The following is a 27,611-nucleotide window of genomic DNA, read 5'->3' on the forward strand; positions in this document are numbered from 1 at the left end:
GAACACGTGTGAGTAAAGTAATTGCAAAGCTCCAAGTACCTCATGCCAACGGGTCTGAATGGTCTGATCTTGGGCATAATTTCGCACACTACATCAAACAATGTTATTTGTATACAGGCGCGCGTGGTTGCGTGTTAGGCTTTAATGGCGCTTTGTCATCGTCCGCTAATTGCTCTAAATGTCTATGATCAAATAGCGTATTTTATGACATAACGTGAGCGAAATATGTGCTATACGATCTTATCTTATCACGTTTGCTGCCGAAAGAAAAATATTTGACATTCGTGTCTCTAAGTGAGAGCAATATCGGCCTGCTTCCCCATGTATTTTATTCATTTGATATTGGCAGAATGTTTTTTTTAAGAGTATTTCAATACATGACATTCGCAAACAAGACAATTTTGTTTGAAATATGTTATTTTTATGTGAAATTTTCAGTGGATTCTATACAAAAATCATATATATACTCAAACGATTCTGATTTAATATGGAATTGCTCCTTAAAGGAGTACTACCTAATCCACCTGATTAGGTAGTAATTAAAGTAACGATGTGGACCATCGTACATATATTGACGTCAAAGGCAATTAGAAAATAGAAATCGGTACTAATGAATTTGAACAAACCGGACACGTTTTTATAATGTTGCAAAGAGAACTTGACCAAACCTTTTTAGGCTTAATACACGCTATCTGGGCCCTAGATAGCGTACCTAGGTACGCTATAGGTATATATGCTATAGGCATATATGCTATAGGCATATATGCTACAGTAGGTCTAGGAATATTAAAATTGGTTTTTATATATTATTTTGTCGGACTCTATAAAGTGAATAGTACCAAATTCTACTATCTAATTGTCCAATACATGTGTGTATGTACGATGGTTCACATAGTTACTAAAAGTACTACCTAAACAGGAGGATGGGTTGTCAAAATTGGTCTGACACACATGGTGATGTATAACACATCTCTTACCCTGTCCATGGAGGACAAAAGAAAATGTATAAATGATGCATGGTTAGCATCGTAAATGTGTGGCCACATTTGTGGTAGAAAATAATAATAAAGAATGCTGTGTTATAAAAGGATCTGAACCTTCATCATATTTTGAAAGAGTTCTTATGTTGGCCAACGTTCTATATACGGCTAATTATATTCCTTTGATGTGGGCTTCTGTTGACAGCCCTTTGAATATTAACCCTAAAGTCTTTTCTGTCAGAGTAATAGAGGGTTTCCCCTTTTAATCGGTATATATATCTCAGCCTATCCTCCTGTTTTGGTAGTACCTATAGTACTGATGAGGACCATAGTATATACCGACGAATAACAAAATTAGAACGGACAAATCTGAACTATAGAGTTGGACAAACCGTAAAACTATGTTTTTACTTGTGTTGCTTTGACAAACTAAACCTATCTTATCCATTTAACTATATATATATATATATATATATATATATATATATATATATATATATATATATATATATATATATATATATATATATATATATATCTTATACGTCACACACACACGCGCGAGTACGCGCGCTCTTTCTCACTAGTACTGGTATACAAGTCACTGGATATATGACCAGACTCTAAACAGTTCAAGGAACAAGAGACACCCGAGAGATCAGCTAGACCAATGAGGGAAGTTTAGAACTCTCCCTCCACCACAATCCCCCCGCTGCCACCATTCACAATGCATTTTGCAGCCCATTAATTTAAGAGATTTGGTCGACGACAGTTTCATGTTCTTATTCAAATTATCGATCACGTGTGATTACTATAGTTGTGAGTCGGCACTGGAGTGATGGAGATTGATGAGACAACTGTAAACTCCAATATTGTTAATTCTTGTTTAAGTAATCCTGCAGTCACTTGTACGACATAAAGCACAATCACGTGATGGCACATACACGAGCGGCTTAAGTACAAACTACACAATGACCGGGGGTAACCACAGTAATGTTTCTATTTTGTATTACTGGCATTTCTAGGTTTAACTGACACAGCTTTCCTGAGGTGAGGGAGGCTGACCATATTAGCCAAATTATAATCCATGGCAGGATTTTACAATCATATTTAGGAGAAAACATTCTCGATGTTCTGGCCATGTAATTTAAAGATCCATAACAGTATAGGCAAACAGAGAAAATAATATGACCCAAATAGAAGGGAACTTGTTTAAGAAACAGGCAGAGCTGAATGAGAAGTGGAAGAGCGTGCCCGCCGCTGCCTCTGATGTGTAGGGTATCGTGACATGGTGTTTGTGGGATCAGGTGTGTAGGATATGGCACGGTGCTTGTGGTATCAGGTGTGTAAGATATAGTGGCACGGTGCTTGTGGTATCAGGTGTGTAAGATATAGTGGCACGGTGCTTGTGGTATCAGGTGTGTAAGATATAGTGGCACGGTGCTTGTGGTATCAGGTGTGTAAGATATAGTGGCACGGTGCTTGTGGTATCAGGTGTGTAGGATATGGCATGGTGCTTGTGGTATCAGGTGTGTAAGATATAGTGACACGGTGCTTGTGGTATCAGGTGTGTAGGATATGGCACGGTGTTTGTGGTATCAGGTGTGTAGGATATGGCACGGTGATTGTGGTATCAGGTGTGTAAGATATAGTGGCACGGTGCTTGTGGTATCAGGTGTGTAGGATATGGCATGGTGCTTGTGGTATCAGGTGTGTAGGATATAGTGGCATGGTGCTTGTGGCATCAGGTGTGTAGGATATGGCACGGTGCTTGTGGTATCAGGTGTGTAGGATATAGTGGCATGTATCCTGTGCGGAGCTGGGGGTAGTGGCAGCCTCGTCACCTTGCTCCCGCCACTGCTTCTTACTGCTCCTGGCTGGCAACATCTTGTTCTTCCTGAGGAGACACACAATAGAAAATTAACTTGAATATATAATTTAGTCAATAAAATCAAACATTTTCACTTGATCTCTATTGAGTTTTGTTCATTTCAAGTTGGTTTTGTTTATTTTACACAGTTAAAAGTATACATTAGACCCCTCCCCCACCCCGAATATGTGAGTGTGTATTCGTGACTTATACACACCCACAGGGTATGAATCATGAAGAAATTATCACGTGATAAATAATACGAAAACGTATAACCCTGAAGGGAAAATTAAACAATAAATTACTTGAACACTTTCTGCAGATGACCTAATGGCTAACACATGTGAGTTCCTGGAAGTATTATCCCTATAGCTGTCTGTTAATCATCATACAAAGATCATTTTTTAATTGATCCATTAAAATGGATCCAAATTCAAGACCATTACTATTATTCCTGACAAGAGAGAGCAAGCTTAGCTGCCAACATACACACCGGCACACCGTGTTAGCAAGGCAGACAGTCCACCTGCCATAATAACTCATACTGCATTTCCCATTTCTAAACTTTCTCTTCACATGTGCCTCTCCATCCTATTTACCTTCCCCCTCCAAAAAAAAAAGGTGACTACCTAGGCCTCCTGGAAAAGGGGCCTACCGAAGCCTCGTCCCAGCTTCTTGTCTATTGTATCACATACAAGTGTTTGACACACATACAACATACATATCATTAATATAGTTGTATTACTCAGAAGCGCTTCTCTTCCAGTAGTTAGTGTTTACTTCCCTGGCCGCCAGGGGGCCGGCACAGCAGTGTGTGTATTTACTATTTGTATCTGCAGAATCGGTCTCTTGAACCCCGCCTTTCTAACCAATCTATTTTTCTTCTATATATATTTGTCTCTGACACACGCACATCCCCAGGAAGCAGCCCGTAGCAGCTGTCTAACTCCCAGGTACCTGTTTACTGCTAGGTGAACAGGGATATCAAGGTGAAAGAAACTCTGCCCCTTTGTTACCGCCTTTTCCGGGAATCGACCCGTATCATTTGGACTACGACCCACGAGCGCTGTCCACTCACACACGCTAGGTGTGTAATTACCTAAGTGTAGTTACAGGATGAGAGCTAAGCTCGTGGTGTCCCGTCTTCCCAATACTCTTTGTCGTATAACGCTTTGAAACTACTGACGGTTTTGGCCTCCACCTTCTCATTTAGCTTGTTTCAACCGTCTACCACTCTGCAAAAGAAAAGTTTCTACTATTTTTTCGGCACCTTTGTTTCCTTAGGTTGAGCCTGTGTCCTCTTGTTAGTGAAGTTGCTGGTTTCAGAAATTTCTCTTTGTCAATTTTGTCGATTCATACTAGTATTTTGTAAGTGGTGATCATATCTCATTATCAATCTTCTAGTTTTGGCATGTTTAACGCCTCTAGTTTCTCCTCGTAACTCTTGTTTTTCAGTTCCGGAAGCCATTTTGTAGCATGCCGTTGCACCTTTTCCAGTTTGTGTGAGAGGGAGAGACAGAGAGGGGAAGAGAGAGAGGAGAGGGGAAGAGAGACGGAGAGAGAGGGGGGGGGAAGAGAGAGAGGATAGAGGGAGAGGGAGAGGGGGGGGCGCGAGCCCACCTCATGATGGACACGTAATTGCAACACATCATGTGTCTCTGCAGCGCGACAGAGGAGACAACATTTCCTGTGTCTGTCATTTCACACAATACTGCCATTTTCTGGGACCAATACAATCTAGAGATCAACACCATTGTCTAAACAACAAGTCATTTACTTGTAACCAAAGCACAGGACATGATCTACTTTCCTAGTACATGGGCTATCCTCCCAGCAGAACGAATCTTTTCATAACTGGTGCCATTTCCAAGGACAAGCAGCACTTCCTGGACGCGCTGGTGACCAGAAAATGCGTCAAGAACGAATATAAAAATTCCAGTGTCATGATGTTTGCCATGTTACATTCAACACTTTTTTTTGCCCTTCAGGTTTACGCGTATGTTGCTACTGAAGCAATCTACAACACACAATGCATTTACAAGATAATATTATATTGAGGATTAACAAAACCTGGTAGCTAATAGTTTTTATTAATTCACGAAGGCTAGAGATCACTACTGCCTTCCTCTCAACCCACGTCTTGGCCTAAGGGACCACACAGACCAATTCCCCCATCACAGTCCTGGTTTAGGGCGCCGACACACGCACCTTTACAGTCCAAAGACCCGCCAAAAATGCCATTCACTTCTTGTAGTCGTGAAGCACACTTCAGACCAATGAAATACCGCATTGCACCTCTTGCCTTCAACTCATCGCTGCTGCAGACCACCTGCACAACTATACAAACTCCACTAACAGCTGGGTTATGAGGACAATGAGCTGGATTTTCAGGACACACTAAGAATAGGGATGTCCAATCACTTGGATCATCGGAGATCGCCCTAGTAATATTGTTGAAAACATCTTAATAACTTATTAAACCAAAGGTCTTTTTATGTCAGAAGAACGGCAGAAACGAGATCTATATACGAAAACTCTTTCAGGACAAAATTTAAAGTAAAACTAAAGATATTTGTAGTTGTATAAAAGTTGCATTTTTCATCGGTCATAGAGCTGGAAATCCGCAATATTCATCTCAGAACAATGCTTATTTCACGCAGAATCGTTAATAAACGTAAGATTTTTATACGTCTCAAGAAAGATAGAAACATAATCTTCATTTTAAATGCCTTACCATGGGCATATTTGTATTTAAAGCGAAGATACGTGTATTTTTCTAATCGGGGAGCTCCGATCCCGCACAGATCGAGCAACGGAGTAACTCTCTCTCAGAACAATGCTTATTTCACGTAAATTAGTTAATAAACACAAATGTTTTATATGTCTTATGAAAGATAGAAATATAAGCTTTATTTTAACTACTTTACCATAGAAATATATAAAGTTCTAATGAAGATACATGTGTTTTAATAATCGCCGAGTTCCGGCCCCGCACAAACTGATCGACAGAGCAACTCTCTCAGAACAATGCTTATTTCACGTAAATTCGTTAATAAACACATATGTTTTATATGTCTCAAGAAAGATAGAAATATAAGCTTCATTTTAAATACTTTACCATAGACATATATAAAGCTCAAGTGAAGATACATACGTTTTTATAGTGTCATTCAGTAGCTTGTCGGTCATGGTGTTCCGAACCTTAATGGAATCTGACCCATATATCAATCAAGTCAACCCATGTGTTGCGTTTCCAAAAGGGTCGCTCATGTTAGAATCGGTGAACGCCCTAGTAATATTGTTGAAAACATCTTAATAACTTATTAAACCAAAGGTCTTTTTATGTAGAAGAACGGCAGAAACTGGATCTATATATGAAAACTCTTTCAGGACAAAATTTAAAGTAAAACTAAAGATATTTGTAGTTGTATAAAAGTTGCATTTTTCATCGGTCGTAGAGCCGGAAATCCGCAATATTCATCTCAGAACAATGCTTATTTCACGCAGAATCGTTAATAAACGTAAGATTTTTATACGTCTCAAGAAAGATAGAAACATAAATTTACTTTAATCTAGTTTTACATAATCTAGTTTTACTTTAAATTTTGTCCTGAAAGAGTTTTTATATATAGATCTAGTTTCTGCCGTTCTTCTGACATAAAAAGACCTTTGGTTTAATAAGTTATTAAGATGTTTTCAACAATATTACTAGGGCGTTCACCGATTCCAGCATGGGCGACCCTTTTGGAAACGCATGGAAACGCAACATTTGGGTTGACCCGATTGACAGACTGGTTATATTCCAACAGGGTCTGAGACATTTACACTGGCGGGCGGCGTTCTTGCCAACTATTTATTTATTTATTTATTTATGCATATACAAGAATGTACATAAGGAATGTGAGGATACAAATATGGTAATTACAGTCTTGTAAAGCCACTAGCACGCGCAGCGTTTCGGGCTGAGACTATATGGCTGTTAAGTTGAAAATTGTAACTGTTAAGAGCATTCTATTGTGGTTTTAATATTGAACAATTATACATATACGAAACAGACAAATCTGGTGTCCGAAATAATAAAAATATTAGTGTGCGATGTGATCAATGTAAGGGGGATATTGGGTGTGCCTCGTATCCCCTACAACAACAAGAAGTTCGAGAGCGATGAGGCCGCCACCTACTAGCTTCAGGATGTCGTCGAATCTAAATCAACAATATACTACCGCCGCTACTTTCTCGGAAACGTAAGTACCTGCCGCTTTACTTCTCTCACCCTGCCTAGCCTGGCCTGGCCTGACCTGGCCTAGCCAGACCTGACCAGACCTGACCTGGCCTAGCCTTACCTAGCCTAGTCTGACCAGGCCTAGCCTGACCTGACCTGGCCTAGCCTGACCTGACCTGGCCTAGCCTTACCCAACACTAATCACCACACGTGACAGCCCAAACGAATCGCAAATAAGTACACGTAACAAGTCATATGCCCGGACACTCTTTCACCTTGGGGACTGAGTGGTAACTATTGTATAGAAGAGCCGGCTCCCTGAGAGTGGTAAGAGGGCGTGATAAGAGGCTAACGTGTGGTCTTGAAGGAAGTCGATAAAGCAGACAATTTTCAAAAGAAAGGGCAGCATAACGAGCAGACAGGAATGGACAGACAGTCGGTTATCCCATAATGTGTAATACGCCCCGCACAGCATGGGTGGAGTGGGGGGGGGGGGGGTTGTAGCAGGGCACAGTATGGTGATGGTGCGGGTGAAGTACACACCCACTGAATTCCTGCCATCAATAATTGTTTTCATAACCATTAGAACAATGGCATCCCTCCAGCCACCATCCTCCCACTGACCCCCTCCTCTGGTCCTCCACCTCAGACAATAACCCCCCACACCCCCTCTCCCTTCCAGACATCAGCATGTCAAAATCAGTACCATAATATGTTTAAACTATTTAAACTAAGTCATTGTGTATCTCAAGGTATCTTAATTCATTTGAAAGTGTACATGTGCATTCGTTCATATACTCGCCTAATTGTGCTTTCTGGGGTTGAGCTCTGGCTCTTTAGTTCCACCTCTCAACCGTCAATCAACAGGTGTACAGGTTTCTGAACCTATTGGGCTCTATCATATCTACACTTGAACCTGTGTATGGAGTCAGCCTCCACCACATCACTTACTAATGCATTCCATTAGATATAATCATATATGATTACACATAATCATAATCATTCCATACACATAATCATATATGTGTACGTCAACGTATACATACATGCGTATATATACCTCATATTAAAATACTGATAAACGAATGACCATGAACAAATTAATTTATAATTGTAGCATTATATATAATTTTAATAGACTAATTACGTGTTTATACATTTGAATGGTCCAGACAGGTGGCCAGCCTTGGACATATACACTTCTGGTAGGCACAATGACCTCATGTTAGACCCTTGATAGACTATGTGAGAGAGAGAGAGAGAGCTGGGGCAGGCAGGTGCATGCCCCAGGGAGATAATCCATGCCCATGCCCCGCCTCGAGGTCAGTTCTCGAGTCACACCAAGAATAACAATCGAGCAAGTTGTCCTGACCAGGATGTGGCATATTAGGGAGGGTTGAGGAATAGGAAGCCTGTCTGATAGGGCTCTTGGCAAGCAGCTCTCACTCAGTCTACCTATCTATATGGAAGAAATGTATCTAGGCCCTCCTCCCCCCTGCCTATTCTCTCTCCCCCACCTTTCTTCCTTCATTTCCTCCCTCCTTCCCTCCCCCTCACTGGTGAGAGAGTAGGAGTGTGAGAGTGGTTAGAGAACTCGTAGTTCTCACGCTCGTGAAATTGTCTGCGACCCTGGAGGAGTAGAGCGGAGGGGGGGGGGTGAAAGTAGGTGACGATGGAGGAGTAGAGGGGAGCATTATATGCAGTGAACGTAGGTGTCTATGGAAGAGTACATCATAGAGGAGGGTGAAAGGAAGGTGACGATGGAGGAGGAGAAGGGAGGGGGTGTGAAGGTAGGTGATGATGGAGGAGTAGAGGGGAGGAGGGGGGCAAAGGTAGGTGTCTATGGAAGAGTACATCATAGAGGGGGGTGAAGGTAGGTGGCGATGGAGTAGAGCAAAAGGGGTGGGGGTTGAAAGTAATCCTGAGTTTAATTTTTTAGTTATATATAGTGACACCTCGGCTTACGAATGAATATTTATGAACTTTTCGGGTTACGAGCCTAATTTCTTCGAAAAATTTGAATCGGGTTACAAACTTTGCCTCGGGAAAGGAGTTTGTTGATATACGTATGGGCTGACCTAGTGCGTGGTGGCATGGTGATCGCGCCTCAGTTTACCAGTGTCTCCTGCCTAGTAAGTATCGCGCCTGAATTCTTTGTAAAGCATTACATTTGTTTTGGGATTTTTGGCTATTTGAACATAAAATTTGTTATGATATATCTTGCCATGAGTCCCAAGAAAGCCAGTGGTAAGCTTCAAGGCAAGAAAACACATGTGAGAATGACCATAGAGGAAAAACAAGAGAGCATTCATAAACATCAAAATGGTGCACAGGTTGTTGAACTAGCTAGGCAGTACAACAAATCTATGTCAACAATATGCACTATACTTGCTAAGAAAAAGGACATTATGAGCATTAAAGTGGCAAAAGGCATATCAACAATCCCGAAACAAAGAACACAAACACTTGAGGATGTTAAAAAGTTTTTATTAATTTGGATACACAACAAGGAGTTAGCAGGTGATAGCATTTCAGAGGCCATCATTTGTGAGAAACCAAGGCATTTGCATGAAGACCTTTTAAAGAAAACCCCCAGAACGAGGGGGGGGGGGGGAAAAGATAAATCAAGTTTGAAAATGTGAAAAGTTTGTGTGACAATAGCGCCTCGTGGAAAACTTTTGCTGTGGTCATTATCTGGTGGAATGCACCCAGGATGGAGTATTAGGGCTATACATCTTTTAAATCATAAAAGTAATAAACATTTCCCATCAACCTTACAAACAATATTAACCTATTTTCATGTATTTCCCCCATGTGCATTTTAACAAAGTTACTAAATTGCCTTTATCATTCTGTAAAATTTCAATTACAGTATACTGTATATAATTTTGTTAGTATAAATGGACTGAATATTCTGAAATCACTATTAATTTTACAATTTCAGATTCAAAGGTGGTCTGGACACCCAATTTGGTCAGACAGGTGAAGAGAGCATTTAGGATAGTTCGAAGAGATGAAGATGGTCACAATTGTGTTTGAAGAGGCAAAAGCCCCCCTTTGCTCCTGACATTATGTTCAGCCTATTGACCCCTGCACACCTAACACAAGGTAGGTTGAAAACTCCTCCTTCATGTCATTGGTACATTAGCCAGAAACTTAGGGCCCATGCAGGAATATCCCTTAAAAAAAAAAAGTGGCCCCAACAATGCATCCTCCAAGTCTGGAGGATGAGCAGGAGCATTGTCGAGAAGCAGGCCCTTTAGTGTCAAACTTTTCTCTTGCAGATATTTTTTGATGGCAGGGCAAACCACTCTACATCACAGTTTTTCTGCACGTTATATATTTTTTAAAACTCTTGGATTTTCGGAATGATACACGAACAAGGGTTTAATTTTCAAATCGCCACACAGCACAAGAGTTAGCCTATCCTGACACAAGTTAGCCCAAGTTAGCTTGTGTCCGGGCAGTGACGTCTCCTCTTGGGTAATGTATGTCCTCTTCGGCAATTTTTTCCAGAATAGCCATGTCTCCTCACAATTAAACACTTGTTGTGGAATATATCCATCAATACAGTATCTACAAAATCTTTAAAATCACGAACAAATCTTTCAGCCCCTACTTTGTCTGAGCTGGCACCCTCACCATGCCTCACAACACTATGAATACCACGTCTTTTTTCAAAATTTCTCAAACCATCCCCTACTCACCTTAAACTCTTTCGTATCTGCAAAACTCGTTCTAGGGGTTTTCTTTATAAGATCTTGCATGAAGATTTCATTGTTGACCAAACCACACACTGGAAATTGAATAGACGACGACATTTCGATCCGTCCTGGACCATTATAAAGTCGATTGTGATGAGATGAGGGAAGCAAGAGCATTAAGTAGGCAAGAGAGAGAGGTGAGGAGATGGCAAGTATGTACGTATGTACATGAATAAAACATGTACATACTTATACATAACGTGTGTAAATAGTGTAATAAACACAATAACAGTATTTTGGGAGGAGGAATGTTGGCGAATAATGTGTTGGAGGAGGAAGGGAGGACTGGCAGGGTGTGGCAGCTCACTCATGTTTTTTGGGCTCACCATACCAACATAGAGGATCGTTATGGTGAATACATACGTAGATGGGTATATACAATGTGTGTATATAGTGTAATAACAGCAAAAACACTGTTTGATTGTAGAATATGTCGCATATATGAGGCCCATAATTTTGAGCATAGCGATGTTCTATACTTTGAATTATATAAATTCCACAAATTACACACTTTTAAATAATATTACAGCAAAAAAAGGAAGAAATGAATGAGAAACTTCAAAATAATTGCGCAACATTTTATTCGCAGCAACTGCCGTCGCACGGGGTGGCGGGGCCGACAGACCCCCATCGCTCCAACGCTCAGCGCCCATAATTTGGTCAACTTCCCAGCTCCATCGCAGCTAAAGTAAATCACATACAATATTTTTTGTTTAGTTTCCCCGTGATCAGACTCTGAATTTTAACAATATAAGAAGATAAAAAAATTTTTTGGAAAGAATTTATTTCTTGTGCACCAGGGTGTTATTTGGAGACAGAGCAGTTCAGTGGTTAACTACAAATTTTTTTTTCTCCCACACACGCACCCCCCTAGGAAGCAGCCTGTAACAGCTAACTCCCAGATACCTATTTACTGTTAGGTAACAGGGGTCATCCCCTTTTGTACAAAGAATCTGCTAAAGCTTTTAGGGCTAATCTTTGACACTCGTTTGTCTTTGTCGCCCCATATTTTTTTACGTCCGAGTTGAATGCTCTAAGGCCCTTAACTAACTTTAGGTCATGTCCCATACTTCTTGGGGAGCTAATCGACACTGCTCCTCTCTTTACATTCCTCTCTCGTTCTGTCTAAACTCGATTATGGCCCTGTTTACTCGTCTGCTTCTCCTTCTACCCTTCACCATCTGGACACACTGCATCATACTGGGTTACGGCTCAGCTCTGGTACCTTTCCTTCGACACCTACCCTAAGCCTGTATGTTGAAACTGGCGTCCTGTTTCTAGAGGATCGCCATGATCGCTACTGTCTTCTCCACCTTGCACAGTCCTTACAGCACCCTCACTCTTGCTTATGTCATGCCTTGACCTTTACCCATCCTGTGGTTCCTGTTCCCCTTCACCACCTATCTCTTTCTGTACGGTTGTCTCTCTTACAAAATGCTCTTTCAGTTTGTGTTACCAATATTTCCCCTCGTGTCATTCCGTCTTTGCCCCTATGGAGGGGTCCCCGTTCCTAAATTCTGTAAGCCTTGACCCACATGACTAAAACTTTTACCCCTCCTACAGTTCTAAATCACCTTTTCCTTGAACACTTTTCTTCACACTTGCACTCTATTTCCGTCTTCACCAATGGGTCTTAAGTCTGCAGACGGTGTAGGCTACTCTGTTATTTTTCCTGACTGCACCTTTGTGTCTCCTGCCTCCGGAGACTAGCATCTTCATGGCAGAACTTTATGCTATTCTCTATGCTCTTCATCAACTCTTTTCTCGCTGTCAATCCTCCTCTGTGTTTGTAGTTGACACTTGCAGTGCCCTCATGGCTCTAGAATCCTTTAATCCAGTCCATCCTTTGGTAGTTGAAATTCAACATTGGCTGTTTCTTATCTCCAGTAGATTTAAGACAGTGGAATTTCGCTGGATTCCCACCCATATTGGCGCGTTCTTAAATGAGCGTGCGGACACTGCCGCTAAGGAAGCTATCCTCACCTGTCCCATCTCCCGTAAAGGTATTCCTTATTATGACTATTACCCAGTTATTCATTTCCCCATTCTTGCCCGTTGTCAGGGTTGTTGGTCTTCTGTTACTGGTAACAAACTGCGTGCTCTTAAGAGTAGTGTGTTCCCGTGGCCTTCCTCCTACCACCGTAACCGGTGGTGGGAAACGGCTCTGGCGAGGTTGTATATCGGTCATACACGTTTAACTCACGGGCACTTAATGGAGCGCTGCCCTGCTTCTTATTGTCCAAACCGTTGTCTCTACACGTCCTGACTTCCAGGACTTACGTGTCTTGCTTCCCGACCATCCCTCACTGTCAATTGTCCCTCGATAAAATTCTTGGTAAATTCAATACCTTTGATATTGTTCGCCGTATGCGTTTTTGTTCTTGTATTGGCAACGTTAGTGATATTTAGCGCACTATGATTATCCCACACATTTGATGGTTTGATAATTACTGTACTGTTCAGTACTTTGGTTTGGAATGTATCAAATAAAGTTGTTTCATGTATTCAAATGTGTGAGAAAATCCACTGGGGCTGTGAGATGAAGCGAACCTGTAACAAAGGCATTGCCAGTTGCATACTCTACCACCACTGATGGTAAAAGTCTTACAACTGGATATCTTGTGTGATGGGTTATGGTATCACAGCTATACTGAACCAAGATGGTATGGCTCTCCCTCACATAAATGAAAGAAATGCTGCTATTGGCCTTGCAGTGTGTAAGTTGCAGGTGGAAACAAATGAAAATTATCAAATAAATAATTAAACAATTTACTGAAATAGTAATGAACAAAAATAACACATGACAATACTTGACTATCATGTAATGCATAGGTGAACAAGTTAGTATGACCTTAAATGCAAAAAATAAACTATAAGCAATGAATAAAAGTATGAAGATATACTGGTGTTCTGAAGACAGCTACCATAACACCATGGCATCAGTCACACGACGTTGGCTGGAAGCGGACGACGGGTTAGAGACACGAAGGTGATCCTAGAGCACTAAGGGAGAGATTGCCTCTCCAGGGAGGCAGCGCTCTTTATATAGTCCGGCGGTGATCCAGTGTCAACACGAGGTGGACATCTGGTCAACTAGCAAACTGCTCGTTGTGGCTGGCGGTGCCTTTGTGTTGAGCTGTACCACTGTCAGTTGAAGGCGGCTAACTGCTTGTTTGTGGGGACAAACTGCCAGTTAGCAGTGGCGCCCGGCTTGCCTCCGAGTCGTACCAGGCCGTGCCAGGCCCTGGGGGGTATGGAGAGGTGGCAGGACTGATGACTCTTCTGGGCTGGTGTAGATGTATACTTCCAGTGCAGAGGCATTGAAGGTGAAGGGAAAAGGCAGTTCCACTGCTATGCAGGGGATTCACGTGACACTTGTGAAGCCACAGAAAGTCTGGAGGCCCTACTGAAGCCAGTCCAAGTATTAAATAAAACCCCTGAAGTACGCCGGTGAAGGGTAAAGTGAAGGGTGAAGCAAGACCGTATGCCCCAACTTCAGGCACACACAGAAAATCACGTTTTGGTCCCGCCTCTCAACTGTGTATTTGAAGTTGGGGCATATGGTGTTGAACTGCTTCAGCCTTCACCCGAGTGCTTGTAGGTCTTACGTAAGACGTTGACTCAAGGAGGGGCCTCAAAACTTGCTGTGATTTATGGGGAAATCCGGTTGTAAGACTTTTACAAAGTCAGTAATATACTGAGGTAGAGTATGCAGCTGCCAGTGCCTTGGGCAAGGGTTTACGTCGCCTCACAGCTCCAGTGGATTTTCTGCTCGGTGTATATCAGGTTGTGATTTTGTGTGTGTACCGTATTGTTATGATCGCCGTCTGATAAGTCCTTTCTGGCCTCAAGAGTCATTTTTACCCACCTAGAAAGATTGCAGATGGCCAAAGCCGTTATTTAAGTTAAGAAGGGACAAGTCTTAAACAGAATTTTGCATAATATTTGACTGTAAAGGGGTAAATTGAGGTAGATTGAAAAACAAAATGGTGAACCGGGCAGGCGGTACTCACAATTAGGCGAGTACACTCGGGAACTTTTAAAGTGCAACCAAACATGCTTTAGGCTCTCACAACAAGAGGTGAGTGGTGGTGGCTCAGGTGCTCAGCCAATCAGAGCACCAAAGGAGGGAGGGCAGGAGTGAGAGGGGGTGGTATGTGGAAGTTTGGTGACAGTTGTGTGTAGTTTGTTCATCTTCATTGTAAGTTTCATGGCTTGGTGTGCATTTCCCTAGTAAATTTAATTAGGGAAAAATTCAGGTGTTTGATTTTTTAAATCAACTTTTTAAATGTTGAGTTGTTAAAGCCTCAAAGTGCATGGAGTTGGTTTGTGAGTATGGCATCCTCATGGTGTTGCATGCTCGCGTGAGGTAGCAAAGGTGATGTAAAGTTGTGGGGTGTACATGCTTGGGACGTCCTCTCTCGGGATGGCTGGTGTTAGACCTGCGTGTTTGTCGGTTGTTGAAAAGCCGTCATCCTTTGCTGTTGTGGTATTGATTTTACATTGTTCATCTTGTAATTAATACTGTAGTGCGATATGTAGGGCTACCATTTGTAGGTTTAAAATGTCTAATACAAACAGTTGTCCAATGAGTTTTAATAGGAAATATCATCCACCAAGCACCATTGTACAATTATATTAATTGATAGTATATGGATTGTGCAGAACTGCTTAGAATGATCTTTAACACTTGGCTATATTGGTCACCTTGAGGTTACCTTGAGGTGCTTCCGGGGCTTAGCGTCCCCGCGGCCCGGTCGTCGACCAGGCCTCCTGGTTGCCGGACTGATCAACCAGGCTGTTGGACGCGGCTGCTCGCAGCCTGACGTATGAGTCACAGCCTGGTCATGTCAAATACCTGCATGGTGAATGCTCAAAGACCCTTTCTTTATTCAGTGTTGTCACATACCTCATGGGGGTATGGATAGGCAAACACTCATTCAGTTAAACTTGCCTTGTAGTACTTTCAGAGCTCAGTAATTTGGAATCTGGTTAGCACTTTCCAAATAAATTGACCTTTAAAGTGAATTCCTATTTAGGTTTACAACATTATACCGAATGAGAAACTCGGATTATATAGCCGAACACCAGGAATGTTGTTATTCAATTTGGTTGCCTAAAGCACATTCAAGGACTACACATTACATGGCATTCCAGGATTCCTCTATACCTTGCCTTATGCTGTAAACATTGCCACAACCCTGTGTTTTATTGATTTAAATGGCCACAAAGAGGCATACAACACTGCAGATTATGATGTCATTAGTTATCCACTGTGCTGACAAGTGGGCTGACTGATGTTCGTTGACACCTGTATCGTGCTTCAATTTAATCGCCAGGAGATCACCCTCTCACTAGACTCGTCTGTAGGAAGTACAGTATAGTATCTCAAATTACCTTGGATCATAAATAGCATAAGACTTGGGGGTAGGAGAGGGTTGCAGTGTTTGTCATGGCTCTCAGTTGTTCCTGGTATTAGGCAATTTAATTCTGGAATCATTTTTGTTGGCCAATGTTAAACTTTTTCGAAAGTAGATGTTTTTCTGAAAGGTATGGGGGGGGGACCTCTATGCTTGGATACAGTTATCTAAGTGAATACTTAGATTTATACAGTAGAATAACTACCTTCTTTTCCTTAGTCAAAAAGGTTGCTTATTTCTAGGGACTTGTATTTTCTTTTATTTTTAACTGGAGCAACTTTCAGTGAATGATAGATTCTTACTGAAAGGACCTTTACTTCATTGTTGTTGCTTTATGGTCATCTCATTGTGTACAGGGATTCCGCGAAGCTTTTGGGGTTAGTCTTTGACACTCGTTTGTCTTGGCCTGCCCATATCTCTTGCCTCCGAGTTGAATGCTCTAAGGCCCTTAACCTCCTTAAGGTTTTGTGCCATACTTCTTGGGGAGCGGATAGGCGCACGCTCCTCTATTTGCACTCCTCTCTCGTCCTGTCTAAACTCGATTATGGTTGCCCTGCATACTCTTCTGCTTCTCCTTCTACTCTTCGCCGTCTTGATGCTTTGCACCATACTGGGTTGTGTCTCGGCTCTGGTGCCTTTCGTTCGACTCCCACCCTTAGTTTGTATGTTGACACTGGCTTTCTCTCTCTTCAGGACTGCCGTGATCGCTACTGTCTTCGCTATCTTGCGCGGTCCTTCCAACATCCTTCCTCTCGCCTCTGTCGTGCATTGACTTTTCCTCCTCCTGTGGTTCCTGTTCCTCTTCATTGTCTCCCACTTTCTGTCGAGTTATCTCGCTTACAGGATTCTCTTTCTGTTCATATTTTTAATGTTTCTCCTCGTATTGTTCCTTCGTTACCTCCGTGGAGAGTCCCCCTTCCCAAGTTTTGTACGTCCTTGACTTGTATTACTAAAGCCTTTACCCCTCCTACAATTCTGAAAAGCCTCTTCCTTGAGCACTTTTCTTCGCACTCCCACTCTATTTCCATCTTCCCTGATGGGTCTAAGTCTGCGGATGGTGTGGGCAACTCTGTTGTTTTTCCTGACCGTACTTACATGTGTCGCCTGCCTTCGGAGGCTAGCGTCTTTACGGCAGAACTTTATGCTATTCTCTATGTTCTTTGTCTCTTGCTTTCTCATTCCTCCTTTGTGGTTGTAGTTGATTCTCGTAGTGCCCTCATGGCTCTAGGGTCCTTTAATCCGGTCCATCCGGTGGTCATTGAGATTGAACATTGGCTGTTTCTTATTTCTAGTAAATTTAAATCAGTAGAGTTTTGCTGGGTTCCCAGCCATATTGGTGTTTCAATGAGCGTGCGGATGCTGCCGCTAAGGAAGCTATCCGTTCTTGTCCCATCTCCCGTAAAGGTATTCCTTATTCCGACTTTTATCCTGTTATTCATTCTTCCCCGTTGGCAGGGTTGTTGGTCCTCTGTGGTTGGTAACAAGCTGCATACTCTCAAACTTAGTGTGTCCCCGTGGCCTTCCTCCTACCACCGTAACCGGCGGTGGGACACTGCTTTGGCACGGCTGTGGGTTGGCCATACCCGCTTAACCCACGGTGACTTAATGGAGCGCCGCCCTGCTCCTTATTGTCCGAATTGCATTGTCCCTCTTACAGTTGTGCATATCCTTGTTGAATGTCCTGACTTCCAGGACGAGCGTGTGTCTTGCTTTCCGACCGTCCCTCGCAGTCACTTGTCCCTCGATAGAATTCTAGGTGAATCGGATACTTTTGATATCGTTTGCCTTATGCGCTTTTGTTCTCGTATTGGCATTCTTGGTGATATTTAGCGCCCTCTGATGGTGCTACATGGCCTTCCCGGTTTGGTGCCTTCTTTTGGTAATTACCTTACCTTCATTGTTGTTTCATTTTAATGTAGTAGTTGTGATATGGATTGTTCTGGCTCATGTGCAAGGTCTTGGATTTTTTTCTGTTTTATATTAAGAAATTGCCAGTCTTGTTACTATTTGTAGAGTTAGAGATCTGCATTAAGGCCTCAATATTATATTCTTTATAACATGTTATCAGCAATTATTGTGGTTGGTAATATTTAGATTAATGTCAGTGATGCATATGACAAGGGTTAAGACCCCTTGTGGTATGACAGCATTTTTCCCGTCATTTCTTTAACAAATGAAAGGGTCCTCGTAACCATTCTTTTGTCCTTTCTACTATGTACCTGTTTGTTGCTTCTTGGTCTTTCATTTGGTACTTTGGCTATTAAAACAATGGCCTTTGGTAATGTTGCAATTACCATTTAAAAAAAAAAAAAAGAGCAGGTTCATTAGGCAGGGTTTGTTTTTAGCAAACAGTTTTACAAAAAAATCCATTCCTTCAGGACCTTGCAGATGTTAGGTCAAACTAATTGACAGTAATCTGTTTTGCCCTTTCAAACAATGATGGTTTTAATCTTAGGTAAAATATTTCAGAATATCTGAAGAGTTTGGCAGACAAATCATTTAAGAGCTTTGATTAAATTTAAGTTACCAAGGACTTTGAAGCATCTATACAACATGGTTTTCAGTGTCACTTTTCTAATGTTCTGTAAATTTAACAATGATCTTTGTACAAATTATGATTAAATTAACTAAAGCTTAGGTGTTTCATAGTTTTAAATTTACTTTCAAATATGAAAACTAAAATATTGACTAAAGTTTCTTCCACTAATATTTCAGACTAATTTGCAATATTTGTTTATGTAAATTGAATAGGTAGTCCACTTTTACATCTTTTCAATGCATTTTGCATGCACTTATGTAAAAAGTTACAAATAGGTGTAAATTTTACCAAGTATTTATTTTCAAAGTAAAATAATTTCAGATGTTTAAACATTGCATCAATAGTAGTAAACAATAATTTCCAGCATAATTTCAGGATAAGGTATATAAAGTAGTTTCATTAAAATTGTTTTATTTAATAAGTTTTACATATAGTATTTATAATACATCTAATATTTATTACTGTTTCAGGTTGTGGGACAGATGCTCATAGATGAACAGAAGATCCAAAAGGCCAAGACAACTCCAGAGACAATCACCTGTAAAAGAAAAATAAACATTAAACAGGGACACTACTTTTATTATCACCAATGCCTAATAAGAAGCCCCAAAAATCCTAACTTCCTATCTTTTAAGATAGGCTCAGCAAGGCCTATCCCTTACTCTGGTTTTAGTGCAGAGCTTGTTCCCTGAATGGGTGCATTACATCCACCACTTTAGTGCCATCAACACATTGTACATATGCTTTGAGAGCACTGTACAATGCATGCCAGGCACTAAAGTTTTAGATGCATCCACCCATTCAGCAAACAAGCCCTGTGAGAATTAACAATGTAACCATTGTTAAGGGTCCCTAAACCTATGCAAATCTAGTCCATCTATTAGATGGGTAGTAGAGCAAAGCTCTGAAAAAGCCAAGCCAGGGATATCTGCAGGACTGCCTGGTCCCCTTTTATGAAATGGGGTAGGATCAGTACAAACTGCATCACCCTGTGGGTTGTAACAGTAGGACATGGTTACACACCTATAAATGGACTAGATAAGAGAATTAAGATTAGGTCATTGATATAGCTAAAACATCAAATTCAAACTCACCCACTTTTGTAGATTTTCTTTTGCAGAGTAAAGGAGCCCCACTCCAAGCCAGTCCATGCATCATAATCACTTTCACCTGAAAATTATTTCAACAAATTAATTTCAGATTTAAAGCCAATCGTGCTTTACTTTTCAAATTAGCATTCAGTAGTTTACAAATTCAGACAAAATTTCTTTAAGGAATTTACCTTTCCTACATATTTTAGTAGCAATAGTAAAGATCTAATTTAGCAATATAAATATATGGCATCAATTTGCCAAGTTTCAGTAAATGTCATTTGAGAAACTATCCACAACTGCACTTCAGTTGCTGGCAATTTACAATTATCTTTGGCCAATGCTATATTGTTTACGTTATTACTATTTTTTACTTTTATGCAAATCTATTCAGATTAACCTTTACTACAACCCAACTGACAGAGGGACTTCTGGACTTTCCAAACCACATTCTGGAAAACTATATAAATTTAAAACCAAGCTAAAGTAAACATTCAATCTTTTTTTTACTTTCAAGGGAAAAATACCATCACTTAGAACAAAACTTTTCCTGCCATTAACTTTGACTCATGATTACCCTTAACAGTGTTATACATTTATAGATTAAGCTTATTTAACAAACATTTAATGTTAACTAAACAAGATTTATATTTCATTAAAATTTTATTAATAAAACACCCACAACTATGCTGTTTAAGATCTAATGCCCCACATTACAATTTTTACAATTTCAACATACCATTCTATTCAATACATTCCTGAAAGGACTAAACTTGCAGATATGGTACCCACTAGCCTAAGCCTAGACTTCCCTACCCATTCAATTTCCATTCCCTAATATTTAATAGGCGTTTAGCAATTAACTTCTACCCTCTAATTCCAATGTACACATCACAACTTACTGTAGGTCTGCAAGTATTTTCCTGCAGCTCTCTGTTGCCAGGACCTTCCACAACCCGTCATGTTAACAGTAAATATTACTAAAAAGTTATTTGCATAGCGATGTTATTTTGCTGGAACATTTGTGCCAGCTGCTGGTTTGAAAGGGAGGCATACCATGTGCCAATTCAGGAAGCTTTCCACATTCCTCACTGCATGTCAGCTCAGGACCTCACTACCATGTTGGGAGGCAGTTGAAGACTAACCAATCAACATCCCAGGCTGGAGAGCAGTGCCAGCTCGCGGAGAATTTACCACCTGCAAAAAATTTAATACTCTTAACAATCTACACCATCTATCTCATCTTTACCTAGCCCCCAAACCTTACATTTGTCAGCATTAAACTGCATCTGGTAGTCTTAACCATTTCAAAACTATATAGGGTATCGGTATTTTTGATTTGCCAATTCTGCAACTATTGCAGTCTAAACCATAATCTTGCGAATAACCGAAGTCCAAGGAGAGCTTTTAGGCACTACTTAACCCCATTTATACTAATTTCCTTTGGTATAGCCATGACCTAATCAACTTCAGTCAGCATTCCCAATGATCCGAGCCCCTATCAATTTTGCGCCACTATCAAAATCTCTGCTCAAGTCAAGGTACACAAAATCACAAACCTTATCACTATTTCCTCAACTATGCAACCTAATCCATGAACATTTAGTAATAAAACTATGCGATTCATGTATCTAGTCATGTTTCTCAAAAAGAGAAAAATGGCACTTGCAATGTTAGATTCTAGTAACTTTCCTCACAATAGACCAAGCTAATGGGTCACTAACTTAAGCGTTAAAGTTAACTCAAACTTTTCCTTTAAAACTTGCTATATTAGGAACTTTCCACGACCGGCCTTTACCCGACATAATTAAATAGGGTAAAAACGGTATATTAAATGCAGTAAAACTACGGTAAATTCAATATGATAAAATTGCATTCTTTAAGCATGGGCTGCATAGTAAGTGAACTAAACTAAATGTTAAGCACCCTGGCAAACCACTTCGTTCTATTCAATTTCTTTATTTAATCACTGTGTCCGACTAGAATTTTTAGATTAGATTAAAGGAACACCCTCCCTGGTAACGACATAACTAGTTAACCAAATACAAATATTTAGGTAAAATACTTTCATAAAACCCGTCTACTTCCCCCACCAGTAGACTTGTTCAGCTAAAGGCATAATGTAATGTTCCACTTTAGTAAATAAAGACTTAACAAAAACACTACCCCATCTGTGTAGTTACCGGTTACCTGACATTCTACGCTTAAAATAACCCATCTTTTCCCCATAATTGTTCGATATAACTTACCTCTCACCCGCTGGTCGAGTACACAGCAGTACATATCCTCCTCCATCACTCACCGCGTGGATACTATTTCATTCTGGCCGCAAATTGCCTCAAATCACCTACGTTGTCCATAAACATATATAGAAGAGCAACTGACCTTAACACCCGTATAGCGATCATCACATAACATGGGAACATTAGTAGTACTGCTGTCAAAACATAGATGGCGCCAGGACAAATGGTAATTCCTATGGACTCGCCTAGTTATGCGTAGGGAATTGAGCTTCAGCTGTTTGGTCCCGCCCTTCAGCTGTATTCACCTAGTTGTACTCACCTAATTTGTGCTTGCAGGGGTTGAGCTTTGGTTCTTTGGTCCCGACTCTCAACCGTCAATCAACAGGTGTACAGGTTCCTAAGCCTATTGGGCTCTATCACATCTACATTTGAAATTGTGTATGGAGTCAGCCTCCACCACATCACTGCTTAATACATTCCATTTGTTAACTACTATGACACTAAAAAAATTCTTTCTAATATCTCTGTGGCTCATTTGGGTACTAAGTTCCCCTTGTTCGTGTTCCACCCGTGTTAAAGAGCTGTCTTCAAGTTCAAGTTCAAGTATGTTTATTGAGACAAGAAAAAAATACATCTCAAAGGGATAGAGTAGCTTAGGCTATTTCTACCCCCCTCTACTTCAAGTCCCTCAAGGGGCGCACAAATTCAGTGAGTACAGATACACAAATCACAATACAACATTTAACATTGCATATTAATATAGTAAGTGTTACAATCATTGGGGCAAAATTCTTGTAGTTCCTAAGTATTCTGTCTATCATATCATTATCACACATCCAAACAATTTGAAGTGGTACACTACTTATTTCCTTATTTCTATGGTTATCCATAATTTGACACTTTAATACATAATGGTCTTCCAAGTTCAAGTAGGTTTATTGAGACAAGTTAAAAAAAAAAAAAAAAATCAAAGATTAGCTTAGGCTATTTCTACCCCTTCCCATACTTCAAGTCCCTCAAGGGGCGCACAAATTCAGTGAGTACAAATACAAGAATCCCATGTAACATATCAGGTTAATATAGTACTATCTAAGAGTATAATAGTGTACATCCACCGCACTAGATTTTAACCCATTAACGCTCCAAGATAATATTCTCACTCTACTTTCATCCATGATTTAATAAAACTACCTTTGCCCTGTCTGTCACATTCCATGAGATACGAGATTTTCTCAGACAGACTCTCCCAACACTGTAACATTTCTGCTTTCTCCTCATTTGCACAACAGCTACTAGCATCAAAGGTGATCTTATTCATATCTAATTTCTTTCTTATTTCTCTATACCGTTTTACTTTAACCTTTGTTTCGACATTTGTCACTACAGAAGGTTGAACGCTAACACTACTAGAAAGTTCATTTTCCTGACTATCCTCTATCATCAATACGTCATGTTCTTCCTTACTTTCTTCAACGCACATTTCACGTCCTGTTTCACTTTCCACTTCACGTCCTATTTCACTTTCCATTTCACGTCCTGTTTGACTTTCCATTTCACGTCCTGTTTCACTTTCCATTTCACGTCCTGTTTCACTTTCCATTTCACGTCCTGTTTGGCTTTTCATTTCACGTCCTGTTTGGCTTTCCATTTCACGTCCTGTTTGGCTTTCCATTTCACGTCCTGTTTGGCTTTCCATTTCACGTCCTGTTTCACTTTCCATTTCACGTCCTGTTTCACTTTCCATTTCACGTCCTGTTTCACTTTCCACTTCACGTCCTGTTTCACCACCATCTTCACCCCGTCTACCCCCCATAGTTAATTTTTCTAATGCCTCAATCCTCTTTTCTAGTTTTTTTAGATATTCCAATATTTGAGTACCAACCTCAGAGTTCACTATATTGACCTGAACCTTGTTTCCACAAGGTTTAATTTTTTCAGCTGCATTTCCTACTTTCCCTAGGCTCGCCTTAATTGTCTCTGTTCCTTTCTCCCACACATTGTTCATAGGCGCTGTCATTGGCTTCCAACTGTTTCCTCCATGTTCCTGCTGCACAATCTTTCCTTCCTTCGAGGATACATCTATCCTGCTTGTAGCACCCGTCCTCGAGTCTCTCAGATGAGGCTTCATGCGACATAGATAGGAACCAGCATTGTGGCTTCCTCGACAATTGCAACAAGATGGGACGATTTTTTCACCGTTTTTAATCTTGACTCTACACTCTCGAGAGTCGTGTTTCTTACCACAGTACCGACACCTGGAGTCAAACTGGCATTTCCAAGCCATATGTCCCCAACGAGAACACTTCATGCATAATATGGGCTCCTCAATGTATTTTACAACTTTCCTGTAGCCTAGTCCTTGCACAAAAATTCTTTCTGGAGCCTCACCCTTTACCAAGGCAACAACCTGGCTTTGTTTTTCACCACGAACACTGTTCCTCTTTGCCCAAACAACACTATCATTGTTGAGCAATAGATAATCAGGATCCAAATAAGTTGGATACTTAAACACTATGACCTTGGTGTACATCATACCTTTTTCCGGAGTAACCATCACAATATTCTCAAACCCATCCTTCGTTAGGTGTTCCACGGCCTCCTCTGTCCCAACTGTTATATAGGGCCGGTGAAGACCCTCCTTGAATAGTGGTTCATATTAAAAAAACTCCTTAGCCAAACGAACCGTCCACTCCAGCTTTTGATGGAAATTCAGTTGACATGCTGTAGGGAACAACAGCCTCTTCCTTCCATTAGTCTGCATCTCCCGCGTCCTGCTGAGCATGTCTTCATTTTTTGGTCTCTTTGTTATTTCCTCCTCACTGTCTTCGTCTCGCTGTCTTTGAATATTTCTCCGTTTATATCTGTTTACTACTGCTTGATACGGCCTAGTATCATCCTGTCTGCCATCCCCACTGTCACACTCTCCAGGCCCAGTACAGGATCTTCCATCACCTAGGCAGACCGCCTCAGCCATTTCCTCGATACACAAAGGCACTGTATCACTGCAACAGTCGAGAACAAATTCACAACATCTAGCTGCAGCAGCCACGTGCAAACACGAAGATGCGGAGCAACACGTCCTCCTCGCATCATGCAGCAGACCGCACTGAAGAGCTGTCTTTGTAACTATCAAAATGCATATATCTTTGCTTTCACTTCAGTTATATTTGATTTCACTTCAGTTATATTTATGACAAGGGATTTAAAATTTGCCTATATTTCTGCTTCTCTGATGACATTAAAAACTTTCGTTTATTACAGTATCTACATAAAATTAACATTTATCTTCATTAGGTTGTAGTTCTCATCAATAGGGAGAGCGTCGGAAAAAAAAAAAAAAAATTGTTTAAATATAAATATCTTTCCTCTCTCAATAATATGCCCGAAACGCTATGCGTACTAGTGGCTTTAGGTATTGTATGTACTAGCTTTATCTATAAATCCAATATTATGTTTGTAAATCGACTATTTATGTACTTTCCTGAATAAAATGAACTTTACTAATATCTAATCTCTGTGACTAAAACGTAAGAACGACTTTATCTATGCCTTTTTGATAACATATACAATTATAAGCTTTATTAGTGACTCTATTAATTAAACAATATATCAGAGAGTGTGTAAGGTTCGGTGTTCCATGTGCGAAGAGACATGGGAGATTTTACATCAGTACAGTAAATGTTTTAAGTAGCGAACGCATACTAACGAATAACGATTGGTCTATATATTGTTAATTACACACTATATTGGCAAGTGCGTAGGCTTCTGCATTCCATGACCGACAAGCTACTGAATGCCACTATAAAAACGTATGTATCTTCACTTGAGCTTTATATATGTCTATGTTAAAGTATTTAAAATGAAGCTTATATTTCTATCTTTCTTGAGACATATAAAACATATGTGTTTATTAACGAATTTACGTGAAATAAGCATTGTTCTGAGAGAGAGTTGCTCTGTCGATCAGTCTGTGCGGGGCCGGAGCTCGGCGATTATTAAAACACATGTATCTTCATTAGAACTTTATATATATCTATGGTAAAGTATTTAAAATGAAGCTTATATTTCTATCTTTCTCAACACATATAAAAACATTTGCGTTTCCGTCCTAGAGTCTCTCAGATGAGGCTTCATGCGACATAGATAGGAACCAGCATTGTGGCTGCCTCGACAATTGCAACAAGATGGGACGATTTTTTCACCGTTTTTAATCTTGACTCTACACTCTCGAGAGTCGTGTTTCTTACCACAGTACCGACACCTGGAGTCAAACTGGCATTTCCAAGCCATATGTCCCCAACGAGAACACTTCATGCATAATATGGGCTCCTCAATGTATTTTGCAACTTTCCTGTAGCCTAGTCCTTGCACAAAAATTATTTCTGGAGCCTCACCCTTTACCAAGGCAACAACCTGCCTTTGTTTTTCACCACGAACACTGTTCCTCTTTGCCCAAACAACACTATCATTGTTGAGCAATAGATAATCAGGATCCAAATAAGTTGGATACTTAAACACTATGACCTTGGTGTGTATCATACCTTCTTCCGGAGTAACCATCACAATATTCTCAAACCCATCCGTCGTTAGGTGTTCCACGGCCTTTCTGTCCCAACTGTTATGTAGGGCCGGTGAGCACCCTCCTTGAATAGTGGTTCATATTAAAAAAACTCCTTAGCCAAACGAACTGTCCACTCCAGCTTTTGATGAAAATTCAGTTGACACGCTGTAGGGAACAACAGCCTCTTCCTTCCATTAGTCTGCATCTCCCGCGTCCTGCTGAGCATGTCTTCATTTTTTGGGTCTCTTTGTTATTTCCTCCTCACTGTCTTCGTCTTGCTGTCTTTGAATATTTCGCCGTTTATATTTATCTGTTTACTACTGCTTGATACGGCCTAGTATCATCCTGTCTGCCATCCCCACTGTCACACTCTCCAGGCCCAGTGCAGGATCGTCCATCACCTAGGCAGACCGCCTCAGCCATTTCCTCGATACACAAAGGCACTGTATCACTGCAACAGTCGAGAACAAATTCACAACATCTAGCTGCAGCAGCCACGTGCAAACACTAAGATGCGGAGCAACACGTCCTCCTCACATCATGCAACAGACCGCACTGCTTCTGGTGTGGTTTAGTCTTACATAAATTCGCTGCCATTTCGGCAATTATAAATACTTGTTGTTGCAGGTCGCAGGAATTGTGTGTATTGAGCAGCTTTAGTGTCACCAAGGGTGTTTCGTTGTTACCGAAAAAAAACAAATTTATTATTATTGTTTAAGCACTGGAGTTTGTAGTTGTGAATTCACTTTTAGTTGTATAGGTTTACTCCCCTAAGAGCTCCACACCTCTTGCTGGGGGGATTGAATGCTCCAATGACCCAGGGGACGATTGATTGATTGATGAAGATTAAGCCACCCAAGAGATGGCACGGGCATGAATAGCCCGTAACCCCCAGGGGACGGTTGAGTATGGTTTATTAAA

General features: G+C 40.7%; 1 protein-coding gene and 2 long non-coding RNA genes across 5 annotated transcripts; 2 read left to right on the forward strand and 1 right to left on the reverse strand.

Moving 5' to 3' along the window:
• The first annotated feature begins 2,265 nt into the window (after positions 1-2,265).
• LOC138371433 (uncharacterized) lies at positions 2,266-2,820 on the forward strand. The gene is made up of 3 exons (XR_011230469.1): positions 2,266-2,398; positions 2,548-2,690; positions 2,729-2,820. It is a non-coding gene; the product is annotated as an uncharacterized lncRNA (long non-coding RNA).
• Positions 2,821-6,899: 4,079 nt separating this feature from the next.
• On the forward strand, positions 6,900-19,364 carry LOC138371435 (uncharacterized). Of its 2 annotated transcripts, XR_011230471.1 has the most exons (4): positions 6,900-7,094; positions 10,017-10,180; positions 11,426-11,524; positions 19,266-19,364. It is a non-coding gene; the product is annotated as an uncharacterized lncRNA (long non-coding RNA). The 2 variants fall into 2 exon arrangements; XR_011230470.1 differs by lacking the exon at positions 11,426-11,524 and having other exon boundaries at positions 6,933-7,094.
• LOC138371434 (uncharacterized) lies at positions 19,190-26,621 on the reverse strand. Of its 2 annotated transcripts, none has more exons than XM_069336280.1 (4): positions 22,136-26,621; positions 20,943-21,083; positions 19,890-19,965; positions 19,190-19,333 (listed from the first exon to the last, which is right to left on the reverse strand). In XM_069336280.1, exon 1 carries the CDS (start codon positions 24,681-24,683, stop codon positions 23,286-23,288), a length of 1,398 nt encoding a protein of 465 aa, XP_069192381.1. In that variant the 5' UTR covers positions 24,684-26,621; the 3' UTR covers positions 19,190-19,333; positions 19,890-19,965; positions 20,943-21,083; positions 22,136-23,285. The 2 variants fall into 2 exon arrangements, with proteins under 2 accessions (XP_069192381.1, XP_069192379.1); XM_069336278.1 differs by having other exon boundaries at positions 20,789-21,083.
• Positions 26,622-27,611: the final 990 nt, after the last annotated feature.

This window comes from Procambarus clarkii, chromosome 35 (assembly GCF_040958095.1).
Source record: "Procambarus clarkii isolate CNS0578487 chromosome 35, FALCON_Pclarkii_2.0, whole genome shotgun sequence".
NCBI classification, from domain to species: domain Eukaryota; kingdom Metazoa; phylum Arthropoda; class Malacostraca; order Decapoda; family Cambaridae; genus Procambarus; species Procambarus clarkii.

Bases quoted from the DNA above. Each gene is read 5' to 3' on its own strand.
- LOC138371434 (XM_069336280.1), bottom strand. From the start codon at position 24,683: ATGGTTACTCCGGAAAAAGGTATGATGTACACCAAGGTCATAGTGTTT.